The sequence below is a fragment of the Lepisosteus platostomus genome, chromosome 21 (assembly GCF_059453375.1).
Source record: "Lepisosteus platostomus isolate fLepPlt1 chromosome 21, fLepPlt1.hap1, whole genome shotgun sequence".
NCBI lineage: Eukaryota > Metazoa > Chordata > Actinopteri > Semionotiformes > Lepisosteidae > Lepisosteus > Lepisosteus platostomus.
The window spans coordinates 356,711-380,953 of NC_142631.1; the positions used below are offsets into that span (position 1 = coordinate 356,711).

Genomic DNA, 24,243 nt, shown 5'->3' on the forward strand with positions numbered 1-24,243 from the left:
ACAGCAGGGATCAGATGTACGCTGGGGATTCTGTCTGCTTCTTGGATACTCCACTGTCTCCCTCTGCTGGGCACAGATGGTAAAGCCTGCAGTGCCCTACCCCTGACCCGAGAGGAGATTTTACTGCTCTAGAGAGACTGTGCGCAGTGAAGAAGTGACAGAACCACAGAGAAAGGTCCCAGGTGAACACCCACTGCCATAATTATTTATTTTTGGTAGAAACTAAAGTGTTATATTATTTACAACAGATTGAACAACAGTAATAGCTTAGAAACTGTGGCCAATGTAGTTTTAGTCCAACCTTCCGATTACCAGCTTCTTGTATCCGAGGTGAGATAAATCTACAAAACTTACTTTTGTAACCTTTCATGTCCAAAGGTTTATAGTTCTTTTCAAGTTCATTCCTAAGTAAATCTCAACAGTTCCTAGTCGGAAAAGATGTTCAAACTGAGCAGATCAGACTCCGCGGGGATGGGAGGTGCTCCAGCCGGCTCTGGGTAAACAGCGGGATTGGGACGTGCCCGAACCACATTCCTCGTCACAGATTCAGCCCAGCTGGTAGAGCAAGACGGATCGGCTACGGAGTGCCCACGCCTGCGGAGCCGCTGTGATGCGCCGGCGACGCCTGTCCTCCAGCCTGCAGGCGCATTCCTGAGCCTCGTCTCTCCGGGCTTCGAGCCCTGCGGCCTGCGGCGACCCCGGGAGCCCAGCTGTCACTCGCTCCGGGCGGTCTCAGCTCGAGGTAGAGGAAACAGGGCTGCAGACAGGAAGAGGGGTGGAGGGAGGTGGGAGAGGAGATAGGGGGGTGGAGAGGGAGGGGAAGAGACAGCAGGGATAGGAGGGACAGCAGGAACGGGAGCGACAGCAGGGACAGGAGGCACAGCGGGGACAGGAGAAATGGGAGGGACGGGAGGAACGGAGGGACAGCAGGGACAGGAGGCACAGCGGGGACAGCAGGAACGGGAGGCACAGCGGGGACAGCAGGAACGGGAGGGACGGGAGGGACAGGAGGCACAGCAGGGACAGCAGAAACGGGAGGGACGGGAGGAACGGAGGGACAGCGGGGACAGGAGGCACAGCGGGGACAGCAGGAACGGGAGGGACAGCGGGGACAGGAGGCACAGCGGGGACAGCAGGAACGGGAGGGACGGGAGGGACAGGAGGCACAGTGGGGACAGGAGGCACCGCAGGGACAGCAGGAACGGGAGGGACGGGAGGGACAGGCCGGCTCTCAGCTGTCCAGCAGGGAGATGCTCTCGTTGGCCACAGCGCAGGCCGGGTGCAGGGCGGCGGTGAAGACCTGGTGATGCGCGTGCAGCACGGCGCCGCTGTCCGGCTCCAGGAACACCAGCGCCCCGCCGCCCCAGTCCAGCAGCACGCACAGGCGGCGCGGCCGGCGCAGCAGGGGCAGCGGCTCCGCGCGGCCCGCGTGCAGGAAGCAGAACTCGCCGTCGAAGTGGGACAGGACCCAGGAGTGGGCGTTGTAGCCCAGCCGGGCCCCGTTCCCCGGGCCCTTGCGCTCCAGGCTGCCGTAGCTCACCCCCACCTTGAAGGCGGCGCTGCGCCCCACCTCCAGCAGCCAGCGGTGCGTCCCCGAGGAGAAGCTGCGGCCGCACAGCGCGTTGGGCCAGCGGTCGAAGCGCAGCGGGCTGTACTGCTGGGGCTGGCGCGCGCGCCTGGGCAGGAAAGTCAGGGTCCGGCCGTCGTCCGAGAGGGACAGCAGGGGGCTGACCGTCCGCTCGTCAAAGCTCAGGGGCTCAGGGTCTGCGGAGGAGAGGGGGGGGACAGGAGCTGACTCCTTCTGCACTCCAGGCTTTTCCAGCAGCTGCTTCTGGTCAGACTGGTATTTGCACAGACCAGCACACAGTAACACTGAAAACACATCTGAAGTCTCCTGCATGGATTGTACAAGAGCCTGCAACTGGGAAAATCCGGACAGGATCAGAATGCTACACAGGGATACACTTTTAAATAATAATAATTCCTTACACTTATCTAGTGCTTTTCCGGACACTCCATTCAGTCCGTTCCCCACACACCAGCTCTCAGTGGGGAGGAGAGCAGAGTGATGGAGCCAGTTCAGAGAGGGGGGTTATTAGGAGGCCATGATCGGTGAAGGTCAGGGGGGAAATCTGGGGCCAGGACACTGAGATTAACACCCTTACTGTATTCGAGAAACACCCTGGGATTGTTAATGATCACAGAGAGTCAGGACCTTGGTTTGACATCCTTTTCTACAGTACAGTGTCCCCGTCACTAAACTGGGGCATTAGGACCCACACAGACCGCAGGGTGAGCGCCCCCCACTGGCCCCACTCACACCTCTGCCGATTGTGCACACAGACAACTCACCGCACTGACCAGAGCGACACAGCAGCACGGCATTCGCCCACAGGTTCAAAAGCAACGAGCTCTGGCTGCTCCTGGGGTTAAAGGTCAAGTGTTTGGAGTCCTGGGGCTCCCCCACCCCCTCTGCCACCTCCACCCTGCGAGAGAAGAAGGGAGCGGGGGTGACTGGCGGGCCTGGGGTGTTTTCGGAGCTGCCGTTAGCCCTGGGGGCCAGAGCCGCTCACCTGTCCGAGATCTCCTGGGAGCTGTCCTGTTGAAAAGAGCAGAACGGGTGAGGATTGGGAGAATGAGCGCGAGCCGCCTGTCCCTGACCTTTGACCCGGCCCCCAGGCTCACCAGCAGCTGCCGGTCCTCGGTCTCCGTCAGCAGGCGCACCAGCTGGGCCCGCACGGTGGACAGCGAGCCGAGGGCCTGCGCCCAGTGCGCCCGCTGGGTGAGCAGGCTGTGCTGCACCCGCTCCTCCTCGCGCTGCACCGCCTCCAGGAGGCGCTGCTCCTCCTCGTCACAGGCCTCGCGCACGGCCGCCAGCCGCCGCAGCACCGCGTCCCGCGCGCGGCTGGCCCCGCCCTGGGACACACACACACACACACACACACGACACGGGGTCAGGGAGCGGCGGTCAGGCTCCAGCAGTCAGGGTCCGGCGGTCAGGGTCTGGAGGTCAGGGTCTGGAGGTCAGGGTCTGATGGTCAGGGTCCGGTGGTCAGGGTCTGGAGGTCAGGGTCCGGTGGTCAGGGTCTGGAGGTCAGGGTCCGGTGGTCAGGGTCTGATGGTCAGGGTCCAGCAGTCAGGGTCTGGAGGTCAGGGTCCAGCAGTCAGGGTCTGGTGGTCAGGGTCTGGTGGTCAGGGTCTGGAGGTCAGTGTCCACCAGGAGGGCAGAGCACACGACTGCACTGCTATGTGTCTGCTCCTGGGTTCTGACCCAGGTGGGCCGGTGCTGACCTGCAGGTCCAGCTCGTGGGGCGGCAGCACATTGTTCACAAAGCGCTCGATCCGCAGGGCCTTCAGCTGCAGCTTCTCACACGTGTCCACCAGCTGGTTCTGAGACAGGAGGTGACAGGAGACTGAGACCCTGAGACACACTGAGGGACACTGAAACACTGAGACACACTGAGGACACTGAGGGACACTGAGAGACCCTGGGACACTGAGGACACTGAGACACACTGAGGACACTGAGATACACTGTGAGACCCTGAAACACTGAGACACACTGAGGACACTGAGACACACTGAGATACCCTGAAACACTGAGACACACTGAGGACACTGAGGGACACTGAGAGACCCTGAGACACTGAGGGACACTGAGGGACACTGAGGACACTGAGACACACTGAGGACACTGAGACACACTGAGAGACCCTGAGACACTGAGGGACACTTTGAGACCAGGAGCGTAACTGAGAGGTAATTATTCTTATAATAAATATTCCTATAATTAAAAGCAACTCTAACCCCAGAATTCCTGCCAGTATCAGAAGAGCCTCCTGTCCTACTGGGAGTAAACTCATCAGCCCAGTGTGTGATCTCCTGTTCCAGCTGGAGCAACAGACAGTGGGTCTGTCTCACAGTGGTGTTTTACGTGATTATTGTCCAATAATATCCGCGTCTGTAAATGTTGTGCTAATTGTATCTGCATTGGCAGCACTGTCCTGCCAATAACGCACCGATGCCAGAGACACTAGTGCCCGCCCGCAGTCCCTCCCCCACTCTCGGCACTGTTTCACGGCGCTTCCCCGTCACGCTGCGCCGTCAGGTGACTCTCATCGCGACACGGGGAGTCTCCCTCACAGCCCCGGCAACCGGCCCCGCAGGACAGGCTGGGGCAGCGCAGGGGCTCTGTTCTGACCGACAGGTCGACTCCGTTTACTCACAGCCTTCCTGCAGCAGGGCGGTGTCACAAAGACATGGCCATGCCCGTCACTGCTGAGAGAGCTACTGTAGCTGCTATTGTCCCGAGTTTGTAACCCGCTGTTTCTGGCTGCCTGGCAGCAGCGCCCTCCGGAACTCACCCGGACCGCACCAGCTCTCTGGGCCAGCTCCGGCCCCTGCTCTGCACCCCGCCGGCCCGGCTCGCCTTCCCTCGCTCCTGCCCCCTTGAGCGCCGGCTCCCCCGCCCGGTCTGGGCTCCTGGTGCCGGTTTCGGCGGCTCCGATCTTGACGCCGTTGGCCCCGTTCCGGCGGGTGGCGGCGGACGGAGCGCCAGCTGTCGGCGTGCTGGGCCCCGGGTGTCTGTGGGCGCTGTCCCCCGCCGGGGTGCCGCTGTCCAACGGGGACACGGCCGTCAGCGGGCCGCCCCTCGCCTCTGCGGTGCTCATTGCGCCCCAGCCGGGTGCCCCCTTGTTTCTGTCTGATATCTGCGAAAACCCGCCCGGCTCCGCCACAGGAGCGCGACAGGTGTGCGCCGGAGAGAGAGCGAGCAGTTACCTGTGACAGGTGAGAGGAAGCACCGACACGGAAGTGCAGGTAAAGGTCAGCGCGGCACTGGGAGCCAGTGGAGAAGAGGAGGAGGGGGGTCTCCAGACCTCAGACCCGATGCTCGCCAGTGCTCGCTCGTCTTTCCTCTCGCCCTGACTCCCTCTGAAGCCGTTCAACGGCACTGCGCGTTTTAAGCCACATGGAGCTCCTTCCAGCCAGTACCGCACTTGCACTGCGCTTTGTGAAACAGGAAACACAACCTTCCATGTCGCAATGATCCCGGAGGAAGGTAGGTCTGAGCCACAGCCCAGGCAGGCTGAAGGGCTGAAGACACGGCGCTCAGGGGCAGAGCAGTCGCGCACACTGTGCATTCCTCTTCACACACCCAGCGGGGCGCCCGGCGCTGCGTGAGAGCAGTCCTGGTAAATCATCAATTCTCTCTCCCTGGACTTTCCCCCCTTTCGGTGCACTGCACCGGGAGTCGTACTTTCTGCCTGTCTCGGCAAGACATTTACACGCGTGGATTTCCCACATCCACGCAGACACAACCCCTTGGGCGAACAGTAAGCTCTCTCACGGTGCAACCGCCTGTAATTCTCCCGCTCGCCACCAGAAGACGCTTCACTCGGACCCGGTGTAATCTGGGTCACGTTCTGGACTCCTTGTGCGAGTTTTCACTTCGCTGTGAGGCTCTGGTGCGGGCAGTCCGCGCTGTTCATCTCCTTTCCCGTGACGGCCGTCGGGTCTACTGCACTTTCACTTCGGAAACTGTTTTCTGTGTTGTAGCTCTTGATGCCGATGCAATGAATCGAATAAATGAATCTTGATCACTTAAACGATCGGGTACAGAGAGGTTCACCGCGTGCTTACTCGTGACCTGCCAGACGTCTACCTCAGAGTCTTAACGTCTCACCCATCAGAGTCGGGCGTCTCTCTGGGTGAAAGCCTGAGACACGAGAGAAATCGTGCTGCCGTGCACGACACACGCCGCCGGGGGGCGCTAGACCTCTTACTCCTGCCTTGCCAGTGCCTTAAATGTCCTTTAATAAACGTCCCCTGGATCACAAAGACCACTCTAACAGCAGGATGTGATTGACATTTATTACAAGCCCATTCACATATTCTCCTGTCACGTGTTTATTGCACCAGCCCATGCGATACCGAACTGGTTTCTGCTTCGAGCTCTCGGGCGTGCTGGATCACGTGGATGCGTGACCGCCCAGCTCCTTCCGCCTGGGCCACGCTGTGTAGTTTCGCGCGAAATCAACGTCAAAGCAGCCTGGAAACGGAACGCGATTACGTCAGGGGGAAGGGATGCGGGGGGATAGGCCTAGGAAATCCCGCCCTCCGATTGGTCACTTCGATCGAACAGCCTGACGTCACAAGGGGTTCGTCAGTGCCTAGGAATGACAAATGGGTAAAAAAAAGAAAACCTGGCCGTGCGCGGGCTCTGATTGGCCAGGCGCTCCTTCCTTCCTGCTCTGATTGGCCGGAGCCGAGGCGCTCTCTACCCTGGCGGCCCCTCCCCCCCGCACCCCTCCTACCGCCTGCCTTTCCGTCTCCGCTGCTGGAGCCAGCGAGCTGAGCGGCGGCGAGTCCAGCAGGCTTTGCCCGGGATCCGGACTGGACCGGGGTGGCGGGGCGCCCTGACGAGCTGCACCTCTGCGAGCATCACCTCTGCCAGCTTCCGCCTCGCTGTCTGGGAGCCCGGAGCGGGCGCGCCTCCTCCTGCCCCATGTCGGATTTCAAGCTGGGGATCGTGCGGCTGGGCCGTGTGGCCGGGAAGGTGAGCCATGTGTGTCAGAGAGGTGGGGGCGGCCGGCCGGCCGTCGCAGTTTGCAACAGCCCCGGAGAGCGGCGTAGGGCAGCCGTGGCGGCAGAGAGGGGGGGTATTTGTGCCGGTTTTCCCTGAAACGCCGCGTTCTCCTAACGTGGCGACGTATCGGGACTATAGTGGTCGCTGGCGCACACCAGGAACCTCTCGGCAACGTGACACAAGCCGGCATGTTGCGGGCCCTGCGAGTCCGGCTGGGCTTTAAACGCCGCGACTCCAGCGAGACAAACGCGTCTGAAATCCTCTCGCCCCTCTCTCCCCTCTCCCTCTCGGCCCCCGGGCGTGCCCGCACCCCGGCCGCCTCGCCGCTGCAGGGCTGGACGCGGTGTGGCGTGCGAGGCGGGGCGCCGGTCGCTAGAGGGCCGCCGGCGGGGGACGGGAGAGGGAGGCGAGACCGGGCACATGCGGCCAGCGGCCTGCTGCCCGCCGGCTGGCGGCTTGGCGCTCCACTCGGTGTTTCTGCGCCGGTGTAGGTGCGGGCCGGAGCGGGACAGGCAGCTCAGCCCTGCTCCTCTGGGGCATGCAGGTGCGTTTAACCCCGGCTTGTTGGCGCTCCCTGGCAGGGACCTCCCGCCCCCTGTGCAGACGTGTCCTGTAAAGGCCCGAGTGGAGACTCCAGGGAAGTCAGCTGGCGACATAGAGCAGGGGGGTCCTTCTGTACACAAAGGGTGGTAGGAGTGTTGAACAGGCTTCCTAGCCTTGCTGGTGAAGCTGCTTTCAGTTCAGGGCTTTCAGGATCCTCGGAGTAACTATCTACTGGCAACCAGTAGGGGCGGCATCCCTGTTGTCTCGTGATGGTAAGAACGTGTGTGGTTCAGTAGATGGTTTATTCGGGGTGACTGAGAGAGACGGGGAGCTGCACTGTGCCCCAGCTGAGCCGCGGTCCATCTCTGGGCCTCTCAGGCAGCTCTGAGGATGGGCAGCGGAGCCCCTGTGCTTGCGGTGAGGTGCAGGGAGGTAGGTATTTGGGACATTCCCCCCGGCCATGGGGGGTGTCGGGTGTCCAGAGGGCATGCTGGTGCCGTCAGGCTGCAGACTGTCCTCCAGCATGGTGGGCTGAGCGGAAGCCCAGCTGAGGTCTTGACGAGGGCCGGTCCCGATTGCTGATGGTGTGTTCTCGGTCTCTCCCCTCCACAGACGAAGTACACTCTGATCGACGAGCAGGACATCCCCCTGGTGGAGAACTATGCCTTCGAGGTGAGAGCGGGGCGCTGTGCCCATGCGGGGAGTGGGGGGGGGCGTGTCCGAGAGCCCCGTCTGACCTCCTCCTCTCCCTCCTCTCGCGCAGGCGCGGATGGAGGTGGACGCCGATGGGAACGGGGCGAAGATCTTCGCCTACGCCTTCGACATCAACAAGGGGCGCTGGGCGGGCAGGCCGCTGCACGAGCTGCTCTGGTGAGGACAGCTGCCCCTCGGCCTGGGCGGGGTCTGGGGGCGCCCCTGTGTCCGAGCGGCTCGCACGTCCGTCTCTGACACTTACTGTGCAGCTGCGGAAGAAGACTTGTGGCGGATGAGGCCGTGCTCTCTGCGCCTTCTCGTTGCTTCTGGCCTTGAGCCCGACCAGTGGCAGGGTGCCGCCCGAAGAGCTCAGGGCGCTTCTCCTGGTCCGCGTGTGCGTTGCAGGCATTCTGCTGTTGCACAGGAGTGAAGTGGAGGAAGTGAGATATTGGTCAGGACACAGAAAGCTACAGGAAGCAGCGCTGAGCGAGGTTTTGCTGTGATGTGTGCGTCTGTCTTCTGCAAGTGTGCAGGTTCATGCCAGGTGTCCACGCGCTGGCCTGTCTGCTGGCGTCCTCAGTCTTGTCCGCTGTCATCTGAGGGCCCGTCTCAGTTTGTCCTCTGTCTGCTCACAGGGAGAAGCACCGCGGGGGCATCGCTCCATGTTTCCAGGTCGTCCACATCAACTCCGTGACCGTGGACAACCGGCTGGACAACCTGCGTCTTGTCCCCTTGGGCTGGACCCCCAAACCCGAGGAGCTGTCCAGCAAGCAGAGGTACGAAACGCTGCCCGATCTGTTTATGGTGCTCGGCGTCTGTGGCCATGGCTCTGGGCTTCTGTCCAGCTGGTCAGTCCTGATGCTGGCCGCACAATCAGCAGTCTGGCTTCAGGGCTTGGGGTTTGTAGGTCAGTAAAAGTGTCTGAGTGTCTCTTCAGGCATGTGTCTCCCCGTCTCGGGGGTTTGTCTGTGTCTCTGGAGTCCCAGCTCAGGTGTCTGACTAGGTCTGTGTGTCTCTGCCCAGGGAGCAGTCCCTGTACTGGCTGGCCATTCAGCAGGTGCCGGCAGACCCTGTGGAGGAGCAGTACCTGGAGCTGAGCCGCACGCGCTACTACAACGCCAACGGCGAGCTGGTGGAGGAGGAGGAGTGCTCCTGCACCTACTATGAGTGTCACTACCCACCCTGCTCGCTCATCGAGAGGAGGGTGAGTGTTGTACTGGCTGATAACGCGTCGTGCCTCTTCGCTGGTGAGCGAACACAAACACCGGAGCTGTTTAAGAACAGGAAGGTGTATTGTAAATGCCTCTTTTCAGGGAAGGAGTGACCTTCACCAGCCACACCTTGAAGGCTCTTGTCTCTTAAGGCTTTTATCTCCCTCCTCTGTCCCTCCAGCTCCGAGAGTTCAATATCTGTGGGCGGTGCCAGGTGGCGCGGTACTGCGGCTCACAGTGCCAGCAGAGGGACTGGCCTGCACACAAGAAACAGTGCCGGGAGAGGAAGAGGGTGCTGGCGCTGGAATCCGAGCCGGAACGGTGATCCCCCTCGAACCCTGGGCCGAGGCGGCAGGTGGGGGGGCAGGAGCCTGGGGTTGAGACGGGGGAGTCCCGGAGCGCGTCGAACTGCAGGTCCCCGCCCCGGGGCTGGAGTCGGACTGCTGCCCGTCCCTCCACCTTCTCCGCTTTCTGCTTGGAAACGACCCCAGAGACTTAACGAACGCAGAGCTCGTCGCCATGGATACAGACCCCTCCACTGTAACGCCTCCTGCTGGAAAACTGGACAACTTACCCCACCCTTCCTCTTCTCCAGCCCTTCCCCTGTCCTCTCCCTGGGAGAGACAGCGGATCGGCTGCCCTTGTTCCTGGTGTGCCGGATTTTTACTGTAAATACTCTCCCGCTGGCCGTCTCGGGCACGACTGAAGGCCGAACTGAAAACTGTATCAGGGAGAAGTGGATGGTTGGGATTTGTAGCCTCTGTGAGCAACAGAAGAAGATAATTGATTCCAGGACTATTATTGTTATTATTGTTAATATTATTATAATTACTGTTATTAATTTTTTCTGTGTGGAGATCTTGGCTGTTAAGAGTCCCCCACTGTCCCCATGTCAAGACTGTAACCCCTCCCCTCTCACACACGTTCTGAGACGCACGCACGCGCAAGCTCGTACCCGGGCTCGATGGGCCTACCGAGTGCCCGAGGGAGTCGCTGTGCTGGTGTTGGCTCCACAGTGCCCCTCCTGCATCTCCCTCGCTTCCGCGCCACGCTCAGAGGCACTGACTTCTCCATGCACTGCAGCCCCACGCTCAGGCGAGCATCTGATGGGACAGACACACGGGCCCAGAGGGATTCAGCCCTGTCTCAACTCTGGAGGTTAGGGTGGTCTGTCACTGTGGAGAGAGCGTCCCCTCCGGGCCTGTGCACAGCCTGTGTGGGCTGGGCTGAGCTGCCCGTGGGGAGAGGCTGGGCAACATTCAGACCAGTCTGCTAGACCTGGTGGCAGGAGGAGGCCAAGTGCATCAGCAGGCGGGCAGCTGTCTTTGATGCCCATGGCCATCGTTATTCTTAGAATGATTACTGTTCGTCTGGCTGGGTTCCCTCTCTGTGCACTGTTATTGGAGTTATTGTAGCTGCCCGCTTGCTGGAGGTCTTTCCTTATTCCTGCTTCTCTGTTGGGACTGGAGCTCGGAGAGGGGAGGGCTGTGTGGTGGAGACAGATGAAGGCGTGGGGAGAAGTTTGTTTTTTAAGAAAATGAAACTTAATAAAATAACAGCCTGAAGGATGAGGAGTCTGGATGCCTGTCCGGCTCTTCACACTGTAAAAAAAAAAAAAAAAAAACCTTAAAAAAATAAAATATTGAAGTGAAGTGAGTTTATTTGATTTTTGGTGGGATTGACAGAGGGGAACAGTTTCATAAAGATGATGTTTTCTACCTGTAAGTTAGTGTATAGCGAATGTGAAGTAATTCTTAATTTTAATGTCTTGCACTTAAGATGTAGTTCAGATGAGGAAAGGTATATCCAGTGGAACATGTTTTGTACTTTGTGCAAAAATTCAATTTTGTACCTTAGCTTATTTTTTAGTGTAGGTGAAGTTCACAAGGGTAGCTTTCAGACTGTCTTCAATTGGCCTGTAAGCTCGCTTAGCTGGTTTTGTGCTCAGTCCAAGGTTTAAAAAACTTTGCCCTTTAAACCAGGTGTTTCCAGCGGCTTCTGCCTATCCAGTCGTTTAGAAAGCGGGCTGAGAAAGTTTTTTCCCTTATTTATGATGACAGCTCTTTCTAGGTGATCGATTGGTGTTCACCAGACGCTGTCGAAGCTCATTCCCACTGGAATCTGACAATCCCTCAGGGACTTTTTCTTCCAGAAGTCCAATGGGTTACATTTCGGACCACATGTACATGAGGGGAGATGATTAGCAAATCCAGTTAAACATTTGAGTCTTTTTAAAAAATATGCCTCAGAAAATAATATGAAATCAAATGGTCTCGTCCTGATGGTTGTAATTTTGTCTGTGCAGGGTTCAGTCTGTCAAGGTGACAACGGAACTGCCAGCCCACCGACTCGGTAAAAGTTACTTTTTATATCTCTGTTTGTCACAGCAACAGCAGGGAGCAACTAACTCCTGCGAAAAGGTTAGCTTATTCCGGTTTTTGTTAGTGTATTAAAACATTAGTACATTATAATATTTGAAAACCCCAAGTTTGCAGTTCTATACCCGTGTTACGTCTCAGTAAGATGTGTTCTCGTCCTTAGAAACCAATGATGACTTTGGCAACTTGAAAATAACCATGCTTTTGTTTTAAAGCGGCTGGCCGCACTGTACAGTGTATAAATATTTTGAAAGGCGAGCCTCAGTAATGAATTTTATTAGAAACTGCGGGCGAGTGAATGACCTTTCTCCCGCCGTCGCCATGGAGACGGGGTTTGCATAGTTGCGGCCTGGTCCGCCTGAGTGGTTATTAATCCTCAAGTGTGGCGGCTCCTCCAGTTTACCCCCCAATCTCACACCACCCAAATGAGTGTAGAACTTGACCAAAACATTTATGTCAGTGCTTAGTTTTAACAGAGTTTCGGGAGAGCAGTACCCAGACAGATCCTGTGTTTATCCCGGTAGTCTGCACACAACTCCGATATTCTGACACAACCTGGGGATTCGGCACACAAAGTGACCGGCTCGGATCACCAGGCCGGTTTTGCACCACTGTCTTGGTTGCAACAGTGATCGCGACTTCTAATTGCCTTATATTGCTGCCACCCCTTGCATCTCCGCCTTCCTGCAATAACGGCTTTGTGCTCTGTTTGATCACCAAACCTTGCTATCTGAAGCACCCACACAGACTCCGCCTGCTCTCCTCGTCGGCTGTGCTTGTTTCTACAGAAAAGCACGGAGCTCATTCCTTTTATTGTTATTTATGGCAATTTATTATCGCAACCACAACCCAGCATTGCAAACGGCTACAGACCGTTCCAAACCTTGAAGTGCGGGCTGGGATTTTGGTTTCAAATTTCAAGGAGGACACATCTGCACACTAGCTGTGGTCTTTTTTAATCGGAACGTGTTTGGTGAGTGCCGGACTAAGTTCACAACTTTTTTTTTGTTGTTGTGTCACTAGTCTTGATTTTCGGTTTATCGACGCCAGCAGAGCTCACTAGAGCTGGAAGGATTTTTTTAAAAAGAATCTGATAACACGAGATCGGGTTTTTATCACAGTGAGAGGTGAGGGTCGGTGTTTTATTGTTTTACACGTTTTGCTTGCAGTGAGACGTGGATGAGAGATTGACCTAAGTAGTGTTCGATGTTGTTTCTAGTTTCGCATGCTTCTACATTCAGATTTTGGTTTTAAGAATTCAAAACAAAGAATACAATTTAGTTATTTACTCATGGAGAGAAATATTTAATTTCTTCACAGAATCCTTCATGCTAATACAATGTTGACTATGGTACGACCGTGATTTAGGCTGCTCTGAAGATATTCTGCAATATTTAGCACTATCGCAGTATCGAGGTTTCTTGCAGAGTTGGTCAGGGTTTAATCCGAGTGCTTAAAGACATGCTGGCTCTGAAGACATGTCTCTGATTGATCCCCGTGCGTGAGTGTGCTGTGCTTCAACCAGGAATAAGCAGAATTCTGATGATGGGTGTTTTTCTAATGCTAACTTCCCTGTTAGAATGAAATGAATTAATTGCCATTGTTACTGGGGGCCCAACAGTTAACTGCACCATGGTCATGTGATATTTAAAACCGTACAGCCATTGAATTGTCCCAGGAATGGTAGAAATATAGTATGAAGCCCTTAAAAGTTTTGGGGAGCCAGAGTGCACGTGAGGGGTTACTGTTAAGGCTACAGCAAACGTTTTGGTGATGTTTAGGGAGCTGTAGTTACTCGCAGTGCTGTCACTGTCCCATGGAGCAATTTGCCTGGGTAATAAATACCCAGAGGGCTGTCTGTGTGCACACAGTACCAGCACAAACTTTCCATTTCAAAACAGCTAACAAATTAACACACCAGCCTGACGTAATACAATCATCTCAGGAAAAACAAAGAGCAGAGACATGGAGCTTCATGAATGAACCACGGATGTTGTGTGTCGGGTTGTAATAGCTTCGTTATTGTCATTAGAAGCTGAGTCCTGCAGTGTGGACCCCCGGGCTCATTGTGGACTGCCCTCCTGTGGGGTCCTGTGTCAGCTAGCCAGGAGCAGTGCTGGCTGGGGTGTTCTGCCTGTGATGCTGGGAAGATCAGGCTGTCCTGCAGCTCAGTGCAGGGAGGCTGGCCAGAGGGTGGCTGCACTGTGACCATGGTGATGGCGAGCTGTGGCTGCGAGGGGGCCGGGCTGGCTGGGCTGCGGTGCGAGGACCCTGGTCATGTGATGAGGGCAGTTGAGGCACTGGTCAGTGCTGTGCAGGAGGATCGGGACGGGGAGGTGGAGAGGCTCCTGCAAGACCCAGACAGTGACGACTGCATCAAAGCGCTGTGTGGATTGCTGCAGTCCCTGGACTCCAGGTATGCATGGCGAAAGCCCAGTACAGTGTGCTGTGTGTGTGTCTCTGTGGCTACGGTGTGCTGTGGGATGGTATACGGTATCTGTTGGTATGAATTTAAAGCCTGAACATTCAGTCAGACACCACCAGTCCCAACAGATGGTGGGTTTATTTGCTGCATGACTTTGTTATACTGTGCTGGGAGAGCCTGTCCCTTCTGTTTGAAGAATTTTCAGTTCAGTCCATGGTTAAAGATCATGTCAACGTAATAACTATTTAAGGCAATAGTTGGCTCACTTCACTTTATAGCCTGTAGGTGTGCAGGACCAGGGAAGGAGGACTTTGCTCCTGTGTCTGTATTTACTGTCCAGACCCCTCCCTGTAAACTCCAGCACTCGCTCAGTTACTAACTGACTCCCAACCCCGGCTGAACAGCATGTCCTCCGCTCTTCTGTGCACAAGGCCTTAACTCCCACTCTCTAAGAGTGGTCAGTTTACAGTCTCCATGGCAGCATGGGTCCTGTGTGAAGAAGTGGATTGTCCAGGAACATGCCTGAATTAAAATACTTAAAGATAAGCTTAAAGCGGGCACTTGGGTTTTAGTTTTAAATCAGGGCGTCCCTGCTGTGGTCCACAGGATACAGAACCCAGCAGGTGGCCGTAATGTCCTTATGTTATAAACAGCCCTGCAGCTGGATGACGGGTTAAGTCGATACTGTTATCGTGTAACTGGGCCAGTTTATTGCTCTTCTTCAACCTTAAGCTTTTGAAGATTTAAAGAGAAAGGTAGCCCTCTGGATACAGCTGCAACAGGACACATTTCTTCTGTAGTGTTACTGTAGCCCCTAATCTCTGAGAATCTGTGTGGCGGTGTGTAAGAACGAGTTGAGTGGTGAATCATGGGACTGACAACCGGCCTGACTGGCTGCTGCTCCCGACAGGCTGTGCAGTAACGCTGCCTACCTGGTGGGCCTGCTGGCGGAGAGTGAGGCAGGGCTGCGCAGGCTTCTGGCACAGGGGGGCAGCTCCTCCCTGATGGGGGCACTGTTGGCGCTGCTGCAGCATCACGACCCCGAGACCGTGACGAACGCGGCGGGAGCCATCGCCACTCTGGTAACTAAAGCAAAAACCGAAGGTTGGGTGGGTTGGTTAGAAAGCCCAGCCTTGATTCCGTAACCCCTCCCTAGATCACTGGCTTCTCGTTTGACCCCAAATACTTTACTCCTCACAGTAAAAGATCCCGTGCTTTTGTATTGTTTCTCATTGAGATTTCAGGTTTGACTTGACTCGGGTTTTCCTTCTGTTAAACCGCCGTGACTGCTGGGTGTGGCTCTGTCTCCCGCAGGCCGAGAGCGGCGCCGGCCGGCAGTGCGTTCTGAGCGACGGCGTCTTCGGCGAGCTGCTCGGCAGCGTGGCGGCCCTGCTGGAGGCCGCGGGCGGCTGGACGGTCAGTAACGCGGCGCTGGTGGTGGCGCGGCTCTCCCAGTCCGACGACGGCAGCCGGAAGCTCCTCGCTCACCCCGGCGCCCCCCACCTCCTGCGGCAGCTCACGCGCTGCCTCGCGCACGACCGCGCAGGTGCGCCTCGCTCTGGGCACTGGACAACACGGAGAGGGGAGTCGGAGGGGGGATTCCTGGCAGATTTGGGGAAAGGGTGCAGGTGGGGAATTTCCAGTGTAAAAGAAAGACGGACTAGACCGTGAGCCTTACACAAAGGCTGAGGACACATGACAATAAGCCTCCTTGTTCCTGGACCTTCTCAGTTTCAGAGGCAAACGGGATAAAAATGGACACATCAGGGGGCACACGGGATCCCCCAACAAAGCACTGTGAAAATGCAAATACATCTGGAAATCTAGCAGGGAGTCAGGGAGGACTGACGCTCACACCTCCAAAGAGCCAGATGAGCTCGTACTGTGTGAATCATGCAAACAGGATCAGCTGCATGAAATAACACTTCACTTAACCCAGGGTGTACTTTGTAAATGATCTAGAGTTGTAGTAAAACATTTTTGGGGCAACAAATGGTCCGTATGCAGCCTTCTGGCTTTCAGCTGACAGGTGTGCGTTTGCTTCCCAGGCTGCGGAGTGAATGCGGCCTTCGCTCTGGGCCGCTTGTGTGACTGTGAGGAGGGGAGACGTCACGTCCTGACGCTGGCGCAGGAGCATGACCTGGTGAGGCAGACCTGTGTCAGCTCTAGCTGCATGTGGCCCGCGTCTGTCTCTCGGGCTGCCTGGTCTCTGACTCCCCTGTCTGTCTCAGGTGGGTGCTCTGCAGGCCCTGCTGGCTCAGGGAGACCCAGGGGGCGGGAAGAACGCTTGCTTTGCTCTCAGTTGCTTGGCGACAGACGAGGAAGGCCACGCCCACATACTGCAGAGCCCCGCCCTCCCGAAACTGATGGAAGCTCTGCAGCGCCTCCTGCAGGTGGAGGATGAGGATAGCGTCTGGTTCGCTGCCGTGTGAGTCTCGACATTCCACTGTATTCCAGCCATGGCTGCATTGCCTCAGGATGAGCTCACACTTTTGTGATCCTGCATGTAATTTAAGGTAGTCCTTGTTGAACATCAGGTCCGGTGTCTTAAATGGGCTGCATCCCAGCAAACGTTTTAGTATTGCTCTGTAAAAGGTAGACTTCCTCACTTCATTTTCTGAAGCTCTTAATAATTTAAAACTGTTGGTGTTAATTTGTGACATCAGTCAGTATCATCAGACACATTACATTTAATGAGTCTTGGAAAACTTGCCGCCTGTTTCAAAGAATCCAGAGTGCCTGCACAGTGTCCACTTAATCACTTCGCACACGTGCAGTGACTCCTACTGGCCAGATTTGGCACTTAAAGATGGCAGAACTGTTCCTCTCCTGAGGGACACGGCAGTGTCTGATTGCAGCACAGCTGGCTGTCAGCTGGGTAACCCATCGCTCATCCTGCTCACGGACTGAACATATTCAGCCCCACAGCCAGTGGAACCATGTTATCGTGGCCATCCCTAAAAATAATTAAAGGAGCGATTGGGTGAACTTCTTCAGAATCAACAGTGAAACAAACCGGAGGACACACGTGGAAACTAGACGGAGGTGCGTTTAAAACTGAGAACAGGAGGCAGCTCCTTGCACGAGTGTCTAGAGTTAGCTTTGACAATTGTGAAGGGAAGTTCTGGATGAGATCCTGGGGTCAGTTAGCTTCTAGCAGCCATTATTGGCATCTCTTTAAATCCCCATACCTCTCCATCTCTCCAACCTCCCTTTTTATTCCTATCCCTCCCTCCCATCCTCTAACACCACCCCTCTCTCCTCGTGTCTCCTCTCCCCGCCCCTCCTCAGGGCTGTGAAGGTGCTGCTGTCCCGGCCCAGAGGAGTGCTGGCTGTGAGAGAGCACAGGGCGCTGCAGGACCGGCTGCAGGTGCGGATTCACCTCTCCTCATCTCCCCCTCTGTCTCCTCAATTACAAAATGTACAAGTGACATCGATGTGTTGCTGTCCTTCTCCTCTTCCCTTCCCTGCCCTGCTCCCCTCATCCTCCTTTCCTACCGCTCTCTGACTCCTTCTCTTTTCCCCCACTGGTTTCTCTCTCAGGCTCTTTCCTGCTCCGACTCCATTGGGAAGGAAGTCTTGGAGGAAGTGGATACATGTCTGAAGAAGCTGCAGCGCATCTCAAAACCCCTTCCCCCAAAAACAAAACCCCTCAACTCGGGTTCCTACCTCATCTACTGGGAGAGGGCTCAGCTAGAGAGTGGGCTGGAGGTCACATACAGGTGAGGGAGACAAATGGAAAAGGAGAAAGAGAGTCAAGATGACGATGATGGTATTTAATAACACATAAATAAGCGAATTCAATTAACAAAATCAAAATGAAAGGAATTGTGTGTCTTTTCACACCCTGTTGTGTCTGCAGCCTGCTGGATGGCAAGAGGCTGCTATATCGTGGTCCCCAGTGCCGATTCACCCTCGACCTCTCTGCGCTCGAAGCAAGTCACACACTTACCCTCCGGCTCGTCCAATCCACTGCGGGAGGTGATGTCAGCCCCTGCAGCAAGCCCACGCTATTGGCTGTGGAGAAGGAGTGGGAGGAGCCAGCCCCGCCTGGCCCACCCCGAGATCTGCGTGTGGCTGGCTGTACAGCCACACAGGTCAAGCTGAGCTGGGCGCCCCCTGCTGGCGGGCCTGTGCCCAAAGCCTACCAGCTGTATCGTGGGGCCACGCTGCTGGAAACCCTCACTGAACTGAGCTGCATTACCGGGGGTCTGTCTCCTGGGGCAACCTATCAATTTGGGGTGTGTGCCGTGGGGCCGGGAGGCAAGCTGGGGGAGCAGGCGACTGTCCAGGCCTGGACCACAGACCCTCAGGACCACGCTCCCAGCCGGCTGACAGTGACGGTCTTGGGGCGGCACGAGCTGCTGGTGACCTGGGACATCCCCGCGGTGCCCCTGGGCAAACTGTTCAACTACGAGCTCAGCATCAACGGGCGCGTGGCCTACCTGGGCACCGAGCGCTCCCACGCTGCCCGGCGGCTCAGCGCCAGCACGGAGTACACCTGCACTGTCACCGCCATCACCAGCGGGGGGCGCTGTGACAGCCGGCCCGTCACGAAGAGGACGGCCAGGGACGAGTATGAGCACACGCACAGGTCCGAGAGCGGAGGGTGGAGGGGGGGAGGAGACGAGGATGGTGGCAGAGGAGGGAGGAAAGAAGGGTGATGGGGGGTGGAGGGGAGAGGTGGTGGAGATCGACATCTGCTGAATCTCACTTCTTCAAGCCTGAGAGCTGTGTCTGTGCCTTTTCCTCCCTCTCCTCCTCCTCCTGCCCTTCTCTCAGGAGTCTGTACTCCCCAGCCCGGCCATCACACCCCCCCTTGCCCTGCGGTCCCCCTCCCCCCAGTAAAGAGGCCACGGACGTCGGCGAGCGGGTCAGGAGGTCGCGGCGGCAGCCTGGCCGAGGGCCCAGGGCTCACCTCTCCCTGAGCAGGAGTCTGGACAGGCAGGCGGACAGCGAGAGGGACAGACGCAGGTATTTCCCCATCTCTGAACTGGCTTCATCACTCTGCTCTCCATCGTCAGCTGATGGCGTTAGGGTTAGGGCGCACTCTTAAACTCTTCAATAGTGAATTTAACAGACACATGTAACAGACTGTGCCGCCCGATGCCACAGTCCTAAAACTCCTCGGGCCTTGAAGGGGAAACGGCAGCAGCTCATGGGACTGAATGTCATTTTCACTGGCGTGTCGGATCTGTCTCTTGCAGGAGAGCCTCAGTTCAGTCACACGGTTCAGAGAGCGGAGGTCCGTCAAGCCACTCCAATGAGGTAACAGCTCACTGTGCAGTAGGACGCCCTGGCGACGGACGGGGTGTGAACTGCGCCTCACCGAAGCTGTGGAGTGAGAACGCCGGGCACTCGGCCTTCTCTCAGGACAGGCCACGGGTGGTGCTGTGCCTTTCTCCCACTCATCCCCGTCTCTGTGTGCCAGGTGGCTCTGGGCACCGTGTGTGGGTACGACGTGGGCTCGGCCTGGCAGAGCCTGAGAGCCCTCAGCAGAGGGGGGGCACCGGCCCAGCCGCAGCCCCCCCCACTGCTGCCCCGCCGGGCCAAGACTGAGAGCGAGCTGCTGCCACGGCGACAGCAGCTGGCAACAGGACAGCGGGCAGTGCCAGAGCCCCGGGGCAGCACCTGGAGGAGGTGAGGGGTGACCTTCTGACCCGAGACCCTGCGGCCCCAATACTGAACCTGCTCAACACCCCCCGGACCCTGCGCCCCAAATACTAAACCTGATCATCTCACCTGAGTCACTGTGCCTGATTGAGCCCCAGGTGCGCTGTAGGAGCACAACATCTGCAGTGTCTGGGCAAAGCTGTCAGTTTCTACCTCACATGGTCGCAGTGAAAACGGTACGACTGCTCCAGGCAGCCGTGTGGAAGGAGCAGAGTTATGAGGAAAGCTGTCTCTGTGTTCTAGGGAGGCCTCTCTGTGTGTACCCCCCTCGGCCCCTCCGCCTGGCTCTGTCCCTGAAACTCCCCCCCGTCCTCAGGAGACACTGCAGACTCTCCCTGAACCAGGTACCTCTGACTCTCTCTGACTGGCTGCAGTCCGTCAGCTGTCTGTCTCTCTGTACTGCACACGTGCCTGGCAGTCTGTGTGCTGTGGGAGAGTGGACAGTGTGGGTCTCTGTGGGTCTCTGCCTGTCCTGACCTGTCTGTCTGTCAGCAGGCCCGGCCCGCTGTGTGCAGAACCTCAGGCAGATCCAGCTGGAGCTGAGCTCAGCGAGAGAGACCCAGGGTGAGGAGCCTCGTTCCCTGTCCTGTGTCTACAGAGGAGCTCTGTCCTTCCCCTTCGTACTGAACACTGATCGCAGACGCTAACAAAAGCTGAGTAAAGAGCTAAGAGGCAGCGTTCCCTGTGTAAAGGCGCTATAGAGAATAATGACTGACTGGCGCATAACTGTGCTTGTAAAATGTCTACCCACCCCTTCCTCTTACCCTCCTCTTCCTCTGTCCCCTTTTCTTCCTCTCTCTCTATGTCCTCCCCTCTCCTCCATTGCGCCTCAGGGCTGCAGGCTCATCTCCGAGGCCCCAGGTTCCCAGCTCTGACCCCGGGGTCAGAGGTCACAAACACAGGTTAAGTGGTGGGTGCAGCCAGCGTGCAGTGGATGCACCCTCTCGGCCTGAAGACCGCTGCTGGACTCCTCGCCGCTTCCCAGCTGTCCTGACTGGGAGCTGAGTGAAGATTCCCGCGTCTCGGGGACGCCGCCTGGACATCCCAGCTCCTGCAGAACCAGCCTCCCGGCTCTGTGCTGAATAGGGACTCTGTACGTTTATGAGTGTTGCTAATGATGTTAATGAAGGGGATGATAATGACAGAAAAAGTGTAATTTTGCCTGTAACAGTATTAGACAGGGTCTTGACTGTTAAAAGTATACCCTGACCCTGACCCCTAACACTACACCCTGACCTCTGACCCTAAACTATACCATGACCCCTGATCCCTAACCCTAAGCTATACCCTAACCTGTAACACTATACTCCCACCCTGACCCCTAACACTGCACCCTGACCTCTGACCCCTAGCCCTGACACTAACTGTATCCCGAGAGACCCTGAGCCCCTTCCCAGGACAGCAGCAGTGTGGAGCCTCCTGTTGGGCTCACTGGGGCACAGCTGAGCTTTTTATCATCCCTGACTATTACACCCTTAAAAATTCACAGCGATTTGTTTTAATTTGAACGTGTTAAATTGTTTCCTGGGTGTAATAAATGAAAAATTTTATTTAAATCTTCTGTGGAACTGAGATCATATTTTAAAGATATACCGCGTGTATACTGCAGCTTTGTGAAAGGCATGCACAACATCACAATAAAATAATAAGGTATGTCCGCGCGTGTGGAGAAATCCGATGTTCTCAATGGGACAGTCTGGTGTGTCAAGGGTGCGAGTGGTCGTCTCTTCGCCTCGCTGGCAGTACCAGTGTGAGTCCGGCAGAGGGCGCTCCCCGCCCAGCGCAGCGCACGGCGTGCATGAGGAAGTGCTGGCGAGTCGCTCTGCGTTCGTGAGCGGCGCTTTGTGTCGCTTAAAGGGGTTCGGTCACCTCAAATTCCCTGAACTAATACCGGAACTGATGCGCTCTTGGCGAGATGGTCAATCTGGGACTGTCCAGGGTCGATGATGCGGTGGCTGAAAAGCACCCGGTCTGTATTGCGAGTATGTTTTCAAATCGTTTCGGGCTCCGTAAACAGCCGGATTGTACTGACCCCGAGCTTCTGGCTTTACAGCCTGCTCTGAAAACTGCACTTTACCAAATCCTCTGTGCTCTTCTCTTATCACGCATGGCACACTATCCCCTGTTGTCGCCGGACTGCTGGTCTGCTGCACAGTAGCGCGTCGCACGGCGAGACCCCCGGCCAGTCGGGGTTCATGCGTGCTGCCGCCGTGTTCAGGCATTTTTAAGCCTCTTACAGTTTCTAATTCTTCCTCCCGGCGGTCGGATGTTAAAGGGATGTGCGAGATTAAATGGGTTTTTTTTCTGTCGCGGTTCTGTGACATTGCCCTGTGCAAAGAGCTCCGGGCGCTTGGAGACCGAGCCGGGGAACGAGTCGGCCTGACCTTGTCCTCGTTTTCTGGGTTCAGCTCGGGTGAAAGGCGCCGTGACACCGCAGGCTGTGGACTCGGTGTCGAGAGAGGGAAAGTAACACACAGAAGCCTACATTCCTACTCATACTTTAAAGAGCACCAAGGAGTCAGTACTCGGAACACAAACACCTCGGCAGTAATATCACACAGAGCGTTTATAATAACAGGCGAAGGTTTATTCCATGCTGAAGGGAAAAGAAAAATGAAAAAACTGTATAAGTGTAAGAACTGTGTGGATATAATGAAAAGTAGAGACACAGACGTGGCTGCGGGTGTGAATGTGGGGGTTCTGGGGTGCTCATGCGCCCCTCAGGCTGTGACAGTCCGTCCCCTGTTGGGCGATAGTTCCTCTGGCTCTGTGATTTATGTGGCGACAGTCCAGCCCACATCTGGGAATGTCCTGGGAATGGCACCTGTCCTGTGTCCCTGTGACCGGTCTTCCGGCCTGGCCCGGCTGGATCTGGACAGGTCAGGACCCGTTCCGGCCCATCTCGATGGCCAGGCTGTGGTCACCGGGCCCTGTGTGGTCAGGCTGGACAGGTGCTGACAAAGACCTGTAAAATGTCCCAGCAGCCCTCGCGGGACAGGTGGTGCAGGTGCTCGGGTAGGGCAACTGTGTCCCTGGGCCTCTCTGCAGCTCTTACCAGTGTCTCTGCTCCCTCCCTCCACCTCTCTCTGTGTCTCTCAGGGCCTGCGGGAGTACGCTGCCTGCCAGTCTCGTGCCTTCATGAAAGGGATCGGGACCTTCGTACTGGGTGAGCAGAGACACAAACTCATACACACAGTCACACACACGCACACAGTCACACACGGACTCACCTGGTCTCAAACAAACACACTCTGACGCGCACACCAGGTCACACTCTCAGTGTCACACACACACACACGCTCTGACGCACTCTCAATGTCACACACACACAAACTCCATCAATCGCCTTGCTCACCTGCCCTCTCTCCTTCCCCTCCTCCTGTGTCCAGGCTCGGCTGCAGTGTTCTTCCTGCAGAGGGCGCTACACAGGCGGCTGCCCTGCTCCCTGCAGTGGAGCCTGCTGCTGTCTTTAGGTGAGACATCAGCCCGGGACCCGAGACAGCACTCCAGTGTCCTCACAACCGTCAGTCAGAATTCAAATGTGAAATAACTGCAGTCACAGTGGAATAACAAGAGCACTCCATACACCCAAGTCATGAAGAAGGAAAGCACCAAGGATTGTGAGCTCAGTTCAGCTCCCTGCTCTCTGTATGAAGCAGGACAGCCTCTGTACTCTGCACAGGCCGACCACTGGGCGAGACGCCCACTCTGTGTCCCTCTCTCAGTCTCAGGCCTGTGCTGTGGGCACTGTGGCCCAGCTCAGTGTCCACCCCGTGTCCCTCAGGCTGTGATTCAGAGATCCAGATTTTGCAGACAGTAGTATGACACGTCTGTCCTCCTCCATCTCTCGCCCCCTCCTTCTCAGGGGCAGGCTCGGTGTGTAGCTACGCGGTGACGCGCTCCGAAACTCAGAAGTGCTCCGACCTCTGGATCTACCTGGAAACAGGAGAGCAGCCTTCAGGGAGGACTGGAGGTGAGTACAGCCTCTCTTCACTGTGAGTCTTCACTGCACTGCAGTCCCTAGTGCTGTCTTCACTGTGAGTCTTCACTGCACTACAGTCCCTAGTGCTGTCTTCACTGTGAGTCTTCACTGTACTGCAGTCCCTAGTGCTGTCTTCACTGTGAGTCTTCACTGCACTGCAGTCCCTAGTGCTGTCTTCACTGTGAGTCTTCACTGTGAGTCTTCACTGCACTGCAGTCCCTAGTGCTCTCTTCACTGTGAGTCTTCACTGCACTGCAGTCCCTAGTGCGGTCTTCACTTTGAGTCTTCACTGTGAGTCTTCACTGCACTGCAGTCCCTAGTGCTGTCTTCACTGTGAGTCTTCACTGCACTGCAGTCCCTAGTGCTCTCTTCACTGTGAGTCTTCACTCAGTGGGACAGCCTTGACAGCGTACCCCAGTGTTGTCCCAGACATTGGTTTTTATTGTGTTCCAGGAGAGGAGATCTCCCAAGCAGCACCCCCTGCGGAGACCGGGACAAAGACGACGCGTTACGGAGACGACATGGAGTGACCAGCGTTGGGCCTATAGTCTCATTTCCAGTGTCCTCAAGACACAGCTGTGAGATTGTTCCACACTGTGAGGCGACAGACTGGGGAAGGTGCTGAAGAAATAAATATTGTTGGTATTTTCATATAGCATTTTTGGTGGTTGAGAAAAATTATGTTTAATGTATGTTAAAGTGTATCTCTCTTGGTTGAAATTACTGCACACACACCTGACAGCAGGCTGTTT

The 24,243-nt window shown here is 56.4% G+C and overlaps 4 protein-coding genes across 10 annotated transcripts; 3 read left to right on the plus strand and 1 right to left on the minus strand.

Moving 5' to 3' along the window:
- Window positions 1–1,087: 1,087 nt before the first annotated feature.
- On the minus strand, window positions 1,088–6,095 carry bspry (B-box and SPRY domain containing). 2 transcript variants are annotated; one of them, XM_088615156.1, is made up of 6 exons: window positions 4,365–6,095; window positions 3,292–3,390; window positions 2,686–2,916; window positions 2,574–2,599; window positions 2,362–2,486; window positions 1,088–1,764 (listed from the first exon to the last, which is right to left on the minus strand). In XM_088615156.1, the coding sequence occupies exons 1-6, from the start codon at window positions 4,668–4,670 to the stop codon at window positions 1,232–1,234; spliced, it is 1,320 nt and encodes a 439-aa protein (XP_088471282.1). In that variant the 5' UTR covers window positions 4,671–6,095; the 3' UTR covers window positions 1,088–1,231. The 2 variants fall into 2 exon arrangements, with proteins under 2 accessions (XP_088471282.1, XP_088471281.1); XM_088615155.1 differs by having other exon boundaries at window positions 2,353–2,486; window positions 4,365–6,090.
- A 195-nt stretch (window positions 6,096–6,290) lies between these two features.
- Window positions 6,291–10,685, plus strand: zmynd19 (zinc finger, MYND-type containing 19). The gene is made up of 6 exons (XM_088615163.1): window positions 6,291–6,556; window positions 7,742–7,801; window positions 7,893–7,999; window positions 8,458–8,598; window positions 8,846–9,026; window positions 9,215–10,685. Exons 1-6 carry the CDS (start codon window positions 6,506–6,508, stop codon window positions 9,356–9,358), a joined length of 684 nt encoding a protein of 227 aa, XP_088471289.1. The 5' UTR covers window positions 6,291–6,505; the 3' UTR covers window positions 9,359–10,685.
- An 86-nt stretch (window positions 10,686–10,771) lies between these two features.
- Window positions 10,772–21,065, plus strand: LOC148643782 (uncharacterized). 5 transcript variants are annotated; one of them, XM_088615137.1, is made up of 15 exons: window positions 10,772–11,453; window positions 13,444–13,827; window positions 14,747–14,918; window positions 15,151–15,382; window positions 15,885–15,979; window positions 16,068–16,264; window positions 17,128–17,206; window positions 17,380–17,558; window positions 17,699–18,430; window positions 18,619–18,810; window positions 19,044–19,104; window positions 19,268–19,476; window positions 19,753–19,853; window positions 20,002–20,073; window positions 20,343–21,065. In XM_088615137.1, exons 2-15 carry the CDS (start codon window positions 13,622–13,624, stop codon window positions 20,414–20,416), a joined length of 2,601 nt encoding a protein of 866 aa, XP_088471263.1. In that variant the 5' UTR covers window positions 10,772–11,453; window positions 13,444–13,621; the 3' UTR covers window positions 20,417–21,065. The 5 variants fall into 5 exon arrangements, with proteins under 5 accessions (XP_088471263.1, XP_088471261.1, XP_088471264.1 ...); XM_088615135.1 differs by lacking the exon at window positions 10,772–11,453 and adding an exon at window positions 11,507–12,384; XM_088615138.1 differs by lacking the exon at window positions 10,772–11,453 and adding an exon at window positions 11,507–12,384 and having other exon boundaries at window positions 13,447–13,827.
- Window positions 21,066–21,284: 219 nt separating this feature from the next.
- tmem141 (transmembrane protein 141) lies at window positions 21,285–24,149 on the plus strand. Of its 2 annotated transcripts, none has more exons than XM_088615166.1 (5): window positions 21,285–21,478; window positions 22,609–22,675; window positions 22,899–22,982; window positions 23,375–23,482; window positions 23,945–24,149. In XM_088615166.1, exons 1-5 carry the CDS (start codon window positions 21,425–21,427, stop codon window positions 24,019–24,021), a joined length of 390 nt encoding a protein of 129 aa, XP_088471292.1. In that variant the 5' UTR covers window positions 21,285–21,424; the 3' UTR covers window positions 24,022–24,149. The 2 variants fall into 2 exon arrangements, with proteins under 2 accessions (XP_088471292.1, XP_088471293.1); XM_088615167.1 differs by having other exon boundaries at window positions 21,287–21,491.
- Window positions 24,150–24,243: the final 94 nt, after the last annotated feature.